The sequence below is a fragment of the Hoplias malabaricus genome, chromosome 9 (genome assembly GCF_029633855.1).
Source record: "Hoplias malabaricus isolate fHopMal1 chromosome 9, fHopMal1.hap1, whole genome shotgun sequence".
Classification (NCBI taxonomy): Eukaryota; Metazoa; Chordata; class Actinopteri; order Characiformes; family Erythrinidae; genus Hoplias; species Hoplias malabaricus.
This window is the reverse complement of record NC_089808.1, coordinates 26,298,778-26,311,830: the sequence shown is the minus strand read 5'-3', so window position 1 is coordinate 26,311,830 and position 13,053 is coordinate 26,298,778. Positions and strand designations below refer to the sequence as shown.

General features: G+C 39.3%; 1 protein-coding gene across 2 annotated transcripts; it reads right to left on the bottom strand.

Annotated features, from left to right (window-relative positions):
* Nucleotides 1-5,414: 5,414 nt before the first annotated feature.
* On the bottom strand, nucleotides 5,415-11,705 carry nagk (N-acetylglucosamine kinase). 2 transcript variants are annotated; one of them, XM_066680799.1, is made up of 10 exons: nucleotides 11,496-11,705; nucleotides 11,162-11,246; nucleotides 10,626-10,724; nucleotides 10,373-10,514; nucleotides 10,149-10,259; nucleotides 9,938-10,050; nucleotides 6,934-7,021; nucleotides 6,695-6,792; nucleotides 6,521-6,599; nucleotides 5,415-6,146 (listed from the first exon to the last, which is right to left on the bottom strand). In XM_066680799.1, the coding sequence occupies exons 1-10, from the start codon at nucleotides 11,522-11,524 to the stop codon at nucleotides 5,953-5,955; spliced, it is 1,038 nt and encodes a 345-aa protein (XP_066536896.1). In that variant the 5' UTR covers nucleotides 11,525-11,705; the 3' UTR covers nucleotides 5,415-5,952. The 2 variants fall into 2 exon arrangements, with proteins under 2 accessions (XP_066536896.1, XP_066536897.1); XM_066680800.1 differs by lacking the exon at nucleotides 10,149-10,259 and having other exon boundaries at nucleotides 11,496-11,703.
* Nucleotides 11,706-13,053: the final 1,348 nt, after the last annotated feature.

Here is a 13,053-nt window from a genome sequence, read left to right as displayed (position 1 = left end):
TCAAAAACATTTTCACTTGTTTTAGCGTGGCAACCGTGATCGTTTGTCTCATAGCAACGGAGCCACTCCGTGTCGCGTATACGATTTTATTCACAAATATTATATATTTTTCATAATGTAGAGGATTAAATAGATGTTTGATTTTGAAATGTAGTGGTGGTGAAGTAAAAAGCCATCCAAAATAGAAATACTTCAGTAAAGTAGAGATACACGAATAAAGTACTTACGGACAGTAACGCATTACTTTTACTTCGTTACTGTTCACCACTGGGGTGAAGTGCCGATGTTGGGTGATTAATTCTGGATCACAAAAACCACTCCAACTCATCCTTAAAGTTCCGAATGGTGCTCCGTTAGTTCTGAGGAAATTTTTTGCTTAAACTCCCAAAAACACACGTTTTGCCATAAAACATTTTCCCTGAATCTGAGACAGACTAATTTGGCTGTAGATATTTGAGCAAGGATGTTTCAGGGAGTGTCTGTGCTTGTGCAAATAACTAGTGTGAAGTGTGTTTGTTGAGCTGTTGAGGTTTTCTGTGCTTCAGGTACTGCTGCATGGTGGTGAAGGTGGTGTGTGTAGGCAGAGACTTCCTCCCGGGACCTCCCTCCTTCGAGTAGAACCACAAATAATCACAAAGAACAGTCTCCAAACTTCAGTCTGAAACTACAGCAATCATCTCCAAGCATTTCATTGTGAGATGGTCCTAGACATCAGCCATGAACCACTGCACTAATGCACATATAAACTAAGATTATCTAAATGAAGGATCCTCTAATTGAAGGAGCAAGGTGACTTTGGCATTTAATTAGCAAAATGCTAATTTTCAGAAATTATGTGAAACTAATTAATAACTCACTACCAAGGCCAGTCTTTGCAGGGTGACACACACACACACACACACCCCTATGGACATGTTTGAGTCACCAATCCACCTACTGACATGTGTTTTTGGACTGTGGGAGGAAACCAGAACACCCTGAGGAAACCCACATGGACACTGGGAGAACACACCAAACTCCTCATAGACAGTCACCCGAAGCAGAGCTTGAACCCACAACCCTAGGATCATGGAGCTGTGTGACAGTGACACTACATGTTGTTTCAAATAAGGTTAAAAGTTTTTTAGGGTAGTGTTTTCTTTGTTGTTGTTTTGTTTTGTTTTTTAATTGGTATCTTCACTTGGATCAATGGGTCTTCACTTCCGGCCCTGGAAGACTAGTGTCTAGTGTCTGAGTGGAGGAAGAGTTTTGTGGCAATGGAGAAATGTGTTGGCCTGTTGGACAATGGCCCTCCAGAACTAGAACTGAAGACCTCTGTTCTTTGGCACTACTCCAAACATCTTTTTTTGGCATTGGAAAGCATGTTCACCCGTATGTAACAATGTTGACTATTTTGCTGGAGGATGTTTGGTGGGAGATAAAAAGCCTCTCTGTGTGTGTGTGTGTGTGTGTGTTCCCACTACCTTTGCTGGAGTGTTTGGATTGGGAACTGATGTCATGGTTGAGTTGGTGTTCTAGCTTATTTGAGAGACAGGGGTTCTGCAAATACCCTCCAAAAGTCCTCCAAATATCTCTGCCCCTTTCCTTGCTCCAGGAGCACTACCTCACTACCTGTAAGGATTTCTAAGAGATTCCACAACTCAAAGGTTGCTGTGTTTCTTGGCTTTTAAACTTACATACATCTATATCTTCACTGATCTTCAGTTCACCCTCTTTACAGACCCAGAAAATCAGAAAACAATCTTGTACTGAATGGTAAAAAAAGCAAAGACCTGATTTCACTTGGATGCAGTTCAGTTTGACACCAAGCCTGTAAAGTCAGCTGAAGTTTACAGTGAAGTTTAAAAGCTGCAATAGAAGCCAAGGGAATTTTGAGTTTATGTTACATCTCAGGGAACCTATAAACTAAGGATATTGAATGAGATTTGACACGTAATTGGGATGCAATTTGCATAATGCTAAACGTTGGAAATTATTTTTTAGGAATATAAAACCCTCTCCAAACTGAAGTGCTTTTAGAATCCAAGTAGCATTTAGTGATACTTACCTACTTGGAATAAACAGATGCTTCTGAAGGCCTTCATGTCCTGGATCTGGTTTTAGAATAGGGTTGGAATGAAGCGTAGTAGTGAAGGTGGTAGTTCACAGGGCTAGATTGACTTAATACGTCCCTTTACCAGTTCTGGTGGGTGGAAGTCTGGACTGGTCTCCTTAACACCCAAGACGTTCCACCTAAGGACATTCATTCATTATCTGTAACCGCTTATCCAGTTCAGGGTCGCGGTGGGTCCAGAGCCTACCTGGAATCATTGGGCACAAGGCGGGAATACACCCTGGAGGGGGCGCCAGTCCTTCACAGGGCAACACACACACTCACACACATTCATTCACACACCTACGGACACTTTTTGAGTCACCAATCCACCTACTAATGTGTGTTTTGTGGGAGGAAACCCACGCGGACACAGGGAGAACACACCAACTCCTCACAGACAGTCACCCAGAGCGGGAATCGAACCCACAACCTCCAGGTCCCTGGAGCTGTGTGACTGCGACACTACCTGCTGCGTAGAGCTATGGGCAGTTCACTAAATTAGAATATGATTCAATTGTAAAACTTTATAATGGACTGAAATGTAGTGGATCTAGTGGATCAACCTGCTATTGCAGTCTAGGACACTTCTGTGTTTCCTGTCCACATTTTTACACCATTCAAAGATGGGATGGAACCCAGGGTGATGAGTTGACAGGTGGTATTTATCTGTATATATTAATAAATACTAAGGTTATTAATATTGTGCATTATGTATAAGCATACATTAAAACCCTAATAAGCACCGCTGTACATAAATCCTAATCAAAATAAAGGGCTAAACACTGTACATGGACGCCATGTAACACCCAGACAACACTCAGGTCTTTTATAAAATGAGAATATGATTTCTTGGCAGTATATTCATAGATTTATCATATATCAAAAACACCCAAGTAGTAATACCCCACCCTTCCTATTCCTGTTTATATTTTAAGAAGCAGAAGAGGTGGAGAATAATTTTTAATTTCTTCTCAAACATGGGTGTATGACTGTAGACCAGTGAGGTCTAGGACAAACAGCAAAAAACTGAACCAATTCTGATATGAAGTGCATATAAATTCTTAATAGATGCATAGTTTTTGTGAGAAGTGAGCTATTTATTGTCCGTGAAACATCTCATAAACCAAGACCTGCTGAACTAGTTTACTAAGTTACATACTGTATCTTATTGTATGATTATACTAAAGATATAATAGACAGCACACTCACCTGCCGAAACGTGGAGGACCTGTAAACACGGTTGTTCGTCTTCCCATCAAACTCGTGGAAGCTCCTTGATGCATCACTGCCAATCTGACGGCATTTACAAAGGCCCTGGTTCACTGCATTGTAACTACAGTTTTATTATTCTCAGTAAGGGAAGCATGACATTTTAATTTGATGTGTAAGCACAGCCTTATTACAAAAAGTAACAGCTGACTCTAATATATTAAAGAAACAACCAACTAACCATCAGCTATTCATAAAGAAAGAGTGTTTTTCTTGTTCTTGAAAAATTTGAAAGGCCTCATACCATAGAAAATCAAATGTAATTACCTTAACATCTACGGTTACACATTGAACCCATCACATGAGTACCCAAACCACCCACTGCATCACTAGCTCTTCACAGAGGTCATTATGTAGGCACCTCCCCTCGTCAGTGTTTCACTGAATTAAGCCCACAACACCTCCAGAAGGCTCAACAGTGAAGTCTGGCGTCCCAGCCTCACCCCCTCCAACCTAGTCTTACAGTCCTACCTTACCCTTAAATATGAACAACCGTAAACCCACACTGGCCTTCCTGGTGACTAAGGCTGTACCTAGCCCCACTGGCCCCGTTAATGCATGCTCAGTGCCACCAGCTCCATGTGATCTGTACGTGTTACATCACCCACCACCACAACAGCACCTCTACAGCACATTTCCCCAAGTAGTCTGTGTTCTCCTTATCCACAACCACTGACTAGACCTTTCAGCTGTTTCTGATAAATCCTTCACAGCTGCCCTTATTTTCTGGCCCCTGATGCCAAACTGCACAAGCAGGGATGTGGCTGCAAATCCCCTAACACTTATCTCCACCGTTCTAACATTTGCCTGCCACCCACGTTCCCTCACTTCAGCCGCCAAGTCTGCATACTTCAGCTTCTTCCTTTCAAATGATTTGGCAACTGCATCCTCAAATGGAATTGTTAACTCTATGAAATAACTATCCGTTTACTTTCAGAGTACAGCACCATATCTGGCCTCAGTGTAGTTAACGCAATGCACTCTGGGACATGCAGTTTTTTTTTTAACCTATGTCCGCCAGCAATTTCCAATCTCGCGCTTCACCCCATCTACCAATATTTATAGCCTGTGCTTCCTCTCGAATACTTTCATCCTCATGCAAGTGATCTTCCACCTCTCTGTGCTTATCTTTTCTAAAATGAGTCTAATGAAATATGTAAACATTTTAATGTGTCATCCTCCCTCCAGTCCATATAAATTGGAGGATATTTTTAAGTTAGTTTTAACAGTATGTATACATTGAAAGTATATATTGTGTCCTTTTTATGAAATAGATTCTCCTAGTGACTACTTGGACTCCTTGAATAAAGGCCAGAAGAGTACTAGAGTGGGCTTCATGGTCTACATGTTGCCCATGACCCTGTGGATGAGAAACCCTGTGCTGCTCTTACTTCTGGAGCATTGATGACCATAGAATTTTCTGGTTTGAGACTTGTCTGTGGGTAGAGGTGGTACAGCATCACTGAGCACTGGTTGAAAAATTGGTACTCTGTTCTATATTTGCTCTGTAGCACTGTTGACCAAGGCCCATGGGTGGATGTACCCTTTGGAAAAAAGAAACAGAAATGCAATATACGGTCTCTTACAATTTTCCAGTGTGTGATTTAACAGAAGAGGAGTTTTGTATAATACTTGATCATTTTATCCAAAATTAGAAATATTTAACAGAAAAATACCACAAACTTTGTGAATTATCTACTTAATTTATGTTGATAAGACTTAAGGCATTTCTCAACTCACCAAGCATTCATATTTACTGCAGGCAGTGCCTTCCCTTTTCTGAGAGTTGTCTTGTGAAGAGCAGAAATGGATGTTACCAGAGCCGCTCTTTCAGTGACCAACCATAGAACTCTGAGAATGTGTTACAGTGCTGTAATGTTGTACAGTTACAGGTCCACCGCCATTGCATTGTGATGCCATAACATCCATTATATTCTACTTCAGCCTCAGTGTTTTCGGGATAACACCTTGTAGGTCATATGTTCTTTAGGAGTTTGATGTGTTAAACATATTAAATGTTTTACAGAGGTTTCGACAATAACAGGTCACACTACATGAACAATGTAAAAAGGGTTATTTTGAAAGTACTTTATAAAAACATAAGACATACAGCATTTTACAATTAGTGCTGTGGGTGACAGATACATTTCACATCACAAGTCATATTCTGCCTTGATCTTAATGAGGTGCTAAAGACTAATCCTTCACATTCTTATGTTTTTTTAATCATATCTTCCTGATCAGTTGTCAGTGAACATTATATTCATATACCCAAGCTACTTCCATTACACAGATACAACAGGAACTGTACAAATTATGAACCATTGTAAACGGAATGCCATTTATCTGATAATAATAGATACCATATCACTTGAAATAAAGTCTGTGTTGTAACTAAACAGATTAGCTTTACATGGAAATGACTTGGGGAAGTCTGATTAATCTGAAAAAAGGAAGATGTTTAGGATATTACTGAGGTGAAATAGAGATAGAGGGAAAAAAAGGCACTGTTCTCAGTGATTTGCATGTAAAAACATTTCTGATTAGAGTTCATACAGCTTCTTTGGTTCTTAATTGTTTTTTCCCAGTCACTGCTTAGTGAAGGAGTGGCTGAAGAACACAGTGGCAGTAGTGGAGTAGTCCAAAGCAAGAGTGATTCCTGCATTCTGAGCCCCCAGCTTGGCCCCACCGAGGGCAGATGAGTGGCAAAGAGTAAGAAGGCTGTATTTGTGGAAATGGCTGAAACCTGATGCCTGGGCCTCAGAGAGCACCTGAGTGAAACCTGCAAAACAAAGAAACCACAGGCCGACCACAATATACCATTAACAGTCTGTGGTTTTTACAGGTCTCATAAGAAGTTTCATAAGCTGGCTTTTTTGTGTGCCATGGAAGCACGGGTTACTTATCTCCAAAAGTAACTTTCCAGAAGGAAAAAAATATATAATTATTTTGAATACAAGTTAATTAAATCAGTTTTATTTTAAGTTTTACTCCATGTTTACTGTATCATTCGTGATAAACCTTTATCACTGTAAATTTAAAAAATGAGAGACAATTTGTGCAGTGTTTTTTTCTGGGATCCACAGTTTTCCTCCTGCTGTCAGCAGAAGAAGAAGTGGCTACTCTAGTCATATGACCTATATTAACAAGACTTACCGTCCTTCATAAGCTCCCAGCTTTTCCATACAGATCCAACAGAGAGGATGGGCAAACCTAGATCCCCTGAGAACAGGTCCTTCATCAGAACAAGATGGACAGAGAGACAGTTTGTCTTGAGTGTCTGTCATGCTCATTTGGAGAATTTTTGTTAAGTGGCTGAGAAAGTCTAACCTGGTGTGCTTTAGGTAGCACTGCTACAATGTGCTGAGCCAGGACTTTACCAGCCTCCGTAAACACATAGCGACAGAAAGCATCACCTTCTTTGGCTCCTGAAACAGGACAGGCATATAACATACACAGTGATCACCCACACATGTAGCTTAATGCAAATGATGTACCGTTACTGCACTCTGTTCATGTATTAACAGTTTAATACATGAACTGTTTTATTCCCTTTCTCCCCACTATACCTTCAGCAAGTTTTCTACAGAATCCAGCAAAGTATGATTTCTGGAAATTTCTGTACAGGTGGGGCAACATGCCCATTAGATCTGACACCTGGAGATAAATAAAAGAAGATTAATGCAGAATAATCACGGATGGAATCAGGGCTGGGCAATTAATCAAAATCGACATTCAGAACATCTAATGAACATAGTCTTGTCTATATCGATTATTTTTACTTTTGGTTTGTATGTGCTGTGCTTTGACAATAATTAAGAAGTGTATTGAATTGTAAACACTGAGGGAAAAAAATCACCACCAAAGTGACCAAAGCTCAAATCAAATGCAATCAAATTCATTTGTATAGCACTTTTTACAACTGATGTTGTCACAAAGCAGCTTCAGAGAATTCTGGTAAGACAAAGTTTTGACAAATCACAATCCCAAATATAAACAGTGCTCATTAAACAAGAGAGGAACAAGCTCCAAGCAAATATCCTAGCTTTAAAACTATGGAGTAAGATTACTGCCAAAAATAAACGTGTGCATGCTCATATACTTTCATACATAAATATATAATTTGTACACAAATGTCTGTTTTGTATTAATACGACTTCAGAAATATACAATTATAAAGACTTACACATATGAATTGAATTATTACGAGTACGACTTCTAGCTTATGAACATGAATTGGAAAGTGAGAAAACACCGTCAAAAATACATCACTGGACTCACAGGCAACATGCACAGAGCCAATCCATTCGATGTAGTGCGCATGCGTGGTCTGTTGCATCTTGTTTTGAACTTATAGGAGAGGTGTCAAGTGAAAGCTTATGGTGTCCCCATGTGCTCAATATATGTCATTTAACAATTATATGGTATTTAGCTGGATTTAAGTGTATTTACATATTAGAGCCCAATTTCTATGTTTTATTTTCATGTGGTAACTGAGGAATAAAGTGGAACAAGGCGAGTTGTAGACAGACAGATGAGAGCTTGTTAGTTTCAGGATAATCTCAGAAATTCAGTGATGGCAGGTTTATACATTACAAGTTGTATAACCAGATACATTTTAGTAGAGGTGATCACCAAATTACATATATATCATAAATCCGAACACTTGATTGAATAATACTTTGTCAGTTCAAAATCCCAAGAACCAGTCCATTGACTCAATGAAGGATTCATAACTTTTGGATGACATTTATTTTTGTACAGATTATTAATTTCCATTCCCTTTCATATTTCTGTGTTTTATTTTTGTGTTTTATATTTGAAGCAGATTCCACATTGGAATCCACATATTGTCCACATTTTACATAATAATACTGCTCCGATGGAAAGAGGATAGTTCCAGCTTTCATATGAGACCTTCATATTGTATCTGCCTTATAGAGTTAGAGTAATAAATTCATGAAGTGAAGAACATGAAGAATGCAAGTCTGGAACCAGCAGTGTGTAGAATTATAATCCTTTAGTTCAGCTGATAACTATATTCATGAAAAGGACACATTTAATAAATGTAACATCATCTGAGTTGTATTTATTTTGGTAATTTATTGTTATCTGTGTTATTTTGTTTTGTTGTAATTTTTCCTGCTTGTGCAATATGATGTACCATGTACCTGGAGCATTAAAAAAAATAAAATTTCTGTTGTTGAATTATAATGCCAGATAATAGAAGCATTCCCATGTTCATTTTCTATAATTAAAACTCTCTGAGCAGACAAACCATATTCAATTTAATGAAATTTAATTTAAAGATGATTTTATAATCCATTTAAAATAAAATGCAACCCCCACCCCATGTTAAATTAAAATGTTAAAACACAGTATACATACAACTCTTTAATTTCACACAAACCGATAATACATGCGTGTCCACAGAGTGTCTAAGAGTTTGGGACTTTTATTTTAACTGCAGATAGCTTCTAAAGAACAGGTGATCGCTCAGACTGACCAATCAGGTGTAAAGGGGGCTTTAAGCCCGCCCACACTTCCTAATCAAAATAATGAACCATATACAAAACACGGACTGTATTCTCGTTCCTGTCTTCGTTTGTTCAGACTGAAAATGAATAAATGAGCCAGATTTTTTTCCTTTCTCCCATTCTCCATTCAGTCCAAGAACCAAACTAATAAAATGTACACGGACCCTGCCGCCACCACCTGTTCAAAACAAGACGCAGGAGACCACACATGCGCACTACATCGAATCTATTGGCCTTCTGCTCTATGCATTTTGCCTGTGAGTCCAGTGACGTATTTTTGATGGTGTTTTCTCACTTTCAAATTCATGTTCGTCATCTAGAAGTCGTACCCATAATAATTCAAGTCATATGCGTAAGTCGTTATAATCGTATATATTTTAAATTATATTCGTACAAAAACACACACAAAACAGACTTTTGTGTACAAATTAAATATTTATGTATGAAAGTATATGAGCATGCACACAATTATTTTTGACAGTAATCTTACTCCATAATCCTGGAGCATATACAGTACAAGCCCCATCACTGAAATATTAGGCTAAAAAATACAAAAACAAAATAATAATTCATTAATTGTAATCATGGTAAAATGTACAATTAATCATGATATTGGTTTGTGCTCATATTGCCCGGCACTAGAGTGATTGTTCCATTACTGTGTGGTTGACGCCCATTTTTAACCAAGGTTTACAAACTACTGCTATTTAAATATCCCCAGTTAGTGAATATTTCTGGATAGTTTTACGTAAGTTTTATGACGTTAACAATGTTACATTTTGGCCTACGTATTTGTACTTGCTTACATCTCAATGACAAAAAATAAAAAAGCACCCCGCTTTCAAATATACATTTAGAGAAATAGATTGGGTTTATTATCTATACTCCATTACTCTGTAGTTTTTTCCTCCAGGTTTGTATTTCGTGATAATGTTGAATCTTACCAAAGTAACGTAATTGTTTTAACATTATTGGTTAACTTTGCACAGAATCATTCCAAGGGCAGATGTTTATACGCATAGCATTCACCACTTACCTGAAAATACTCTTCCATGGCTCTTTTAACATAGGTGATATCATGTGGAGGAATGGCCATGTTATCTTTGGCATCAAAAACTGTTTTTACAGCACGGTGAGAGATCCAAAATGCTGGAGGCAAAGAGAGAGAAGCAGTGAAAGAGAGAGAGATTATGCACATGTCAGTGGACAGTGGTGTTGTCATGGCATAGTGTAGTTGTGAGTTTTACCTGATCCCTCATCCCCCATCATGTGACCCCATCCACCGCAGCCCACCTGAGTGCCATCAGGGTTCACCAGCTTACAATTAGAACCAGTGCCTGATATCACCACTATACCCCCTTGTTGAAGAAAGAAAGAAAAAGTGAGAGAAAGCAAGAAAGAAAGAGAAAGTAAATGCTTTGCGCAGCTTGTGTGTGAAATTAATTAATCAGGTAATTAACTCATGCATTACCGTGGTCACTGGCTGTTGCCATGGCACCAATGGCGTCAGTGGTAATATAATAACTTTGGCTTAGTTTAGGAAATCTTTTGGCCATTTCATCAATCAGTTTCTCAATAGCAGCCTTCTGTTCCCCACCACTCAGTGACATGCCCTATGAGCAGAGATCCACATACATGACAAAACTATATAGTTAAGACCTTTCAGAATCCAAACAGTCAAAATAGATGTAGACAATACTGGATACAGTTCAGTTTTCACTCACCAATGAACGAATCGGCGTGTCTGGGTCTAACCCTGCATTGACCTTCGCCTTCTGGACCATGTCGTTTATGCCCTCGATACACTTATCAACACCAACCAGCTACAGAACAGAAGAGTGATTCATTTATTTAGCAGAGATAAAGTGACAATAAAAAAGTATTCACCCTCTCAGATAATTTCCCTTGTTTATAAACTGAATCGTGAAAATCTGTCTATTATCAAGATCAATAATGCCTATTAATTAAAAACATATAATGTAAAATAATGGTTCTATTTATAAAAGCAATACTTTTTTACAGGTACTGTACAAGCACACCCAAATATATTTCACCCAGATTGTATTAGGACACTTCAAAGTTTTAAAGGACTGGACATTTTAATGAAGTGTTTTAAGATATTTTATAAAACGTAAAACGTAATGATGATAAAAGAAAAATCGAACTCATGGTAATCTCTATGTGAGGTGAAAGTCCAGGAATTCCACCCAGACTGGGCTAAAGGTTCTACTTCACAGTAGTGAGAATGTAAGTCACTCACCCAGTGATTGGTGCTTGGTCCATCTGTCTCTGCGAGGATGTCCCCTTCAGCAGAGAGAAGAACAGCTTTGGAGTGAGTCCCACCCCTGTCAGAAAGGCAATGACAATCAGTACACAATCAGTAATCAGTCAATGCCAGCGTTAGGATCAGACGTCTGTTAACTCAAACACATCCGCCATTCCGAGGTTTCCAGTTTCACCGCTGAAATCCTTTTATTAAACCTGGAGCTGTCACTTTAACCACAGCTCTCCTCTCGCACACATTAGTGCATCAGTGCGCACGGCGGTGTTCGTTGAATAAAGTCAAATTAATAATTGTTTTAACTACATCTCACCCTTCCACTCCTCCATACACAGCACTCATCTCTACCGCTTCCTGCTTCTGTCATGTGACATCGCTCTGAGCAAGTCTGTTTTGACCAATCAGATCAACGCTCAGGTTTTGTATGGAATCAGATTTGTGCCAAAAGGAATTACACAAAAAAATACTCTCAAACATAAAACTTATAACTTGCAAAAAAATATCCAGCTCTGACGTTTGTGCTCCATGACGTTTGCGCGTGCTCTCTGAGTTTCGTGCGCGAGTTCTCTGAGTTCTGTGCGTCTGATCCCTGAGTTTTGCGAGCAACTTTGGCACAAACCTCTCGCGCGGGCGGGTTTTCTCAGGGGTGCCTTCCCATTGGCTAATGAGTTTTTGAGTGACAACTTGGTGCACTGACGTTGTTCACGATTCAACTGCAGCAAGCTGTGTGTTATTCGGCTTTGGGACTCCGCGTGTGCCGAGTATCACGCAAATGAACGTTGCTGAATCGCTCTCATAGAATTTCCCTTTTCCTAATATTTAAACATATAGCCCTTTTGTGCTTAAACTGCATACTATTAGAACATTTTACATTTTTTGTCACTTCACCTGTTCCTGTTTATTAATATTAATAATACTTATTATTATAATTGTTGTGGGCGGCACGGTGGCGCAGCAGGTGGTGTCACAGTCACACAGCTTCAGGGAGCTGGAGGTTGTGGGTTTGATTCCCGCTCCGGGTGACTGTCTGTGAGGAGTTGGTGTGTTCTCCCTGTGTCCGCGTGGGTTTCCTCCGATGCTCTGGTTTCCTCCCACAGTCCATAAACACACGTTGGTAGGTGGATCTGCGACTCAAAAGTGTCCGTAGGTGTGAGTGTGTGTGTTGCCCTGTGAAGGACTGGTGCCCCCTCCAGGGTGTATTCCCGCCTTGCGCCCAATGATTCCAGGGAGGCTCTGGACCCACCGCGACCCTGAACTGGATAAGCGCTTACAGATAATGAATGAATGAATAATTATTGCTGATAATGATTAATTTTTTTTTTAATTAATCATTCACAGTCCCTCACAAAATGCGAAAATGACAATGGACTTTACAGAAGTTAAATACAACTTTATTAAATTTGCATTCATTAAAGGAACAGGAGCATCTCTCACACTCCTTATTGTCATGTTTCTCTTTTCTCCGACCTCATGTAACACAAAATGTCCATATGAAATTTGTTAAAAACAGATTAACTCTGATCATAAAAATAAAATTTGAGCATTTAAATCATGTGCCTTTACCTCAGATCAGTATCTACGAGAGACAGACAGGTTTGTTTTCGCCGTCATTTTTTTTTAGACGAAACTACCTCAATATCTACATTGATATCGTCGGGCTTTGCAGGTATTTCAGCGTTGAGTAAATCAGTAAATCACAGAGAGTATTCGTGTTTATGTAAAATCCCCACTAGGTCTCTCCACTGAGCTGCAACGTGGAGTACGCATGCGCAGTCCAAAATACATTGGACACTGAGTTGTCACTTAAAAAGTCATTAGCCAATGAGAAGGCACCCCTGAGAAAACCCGCCCACGCGAGAGGTTTGTGCCAA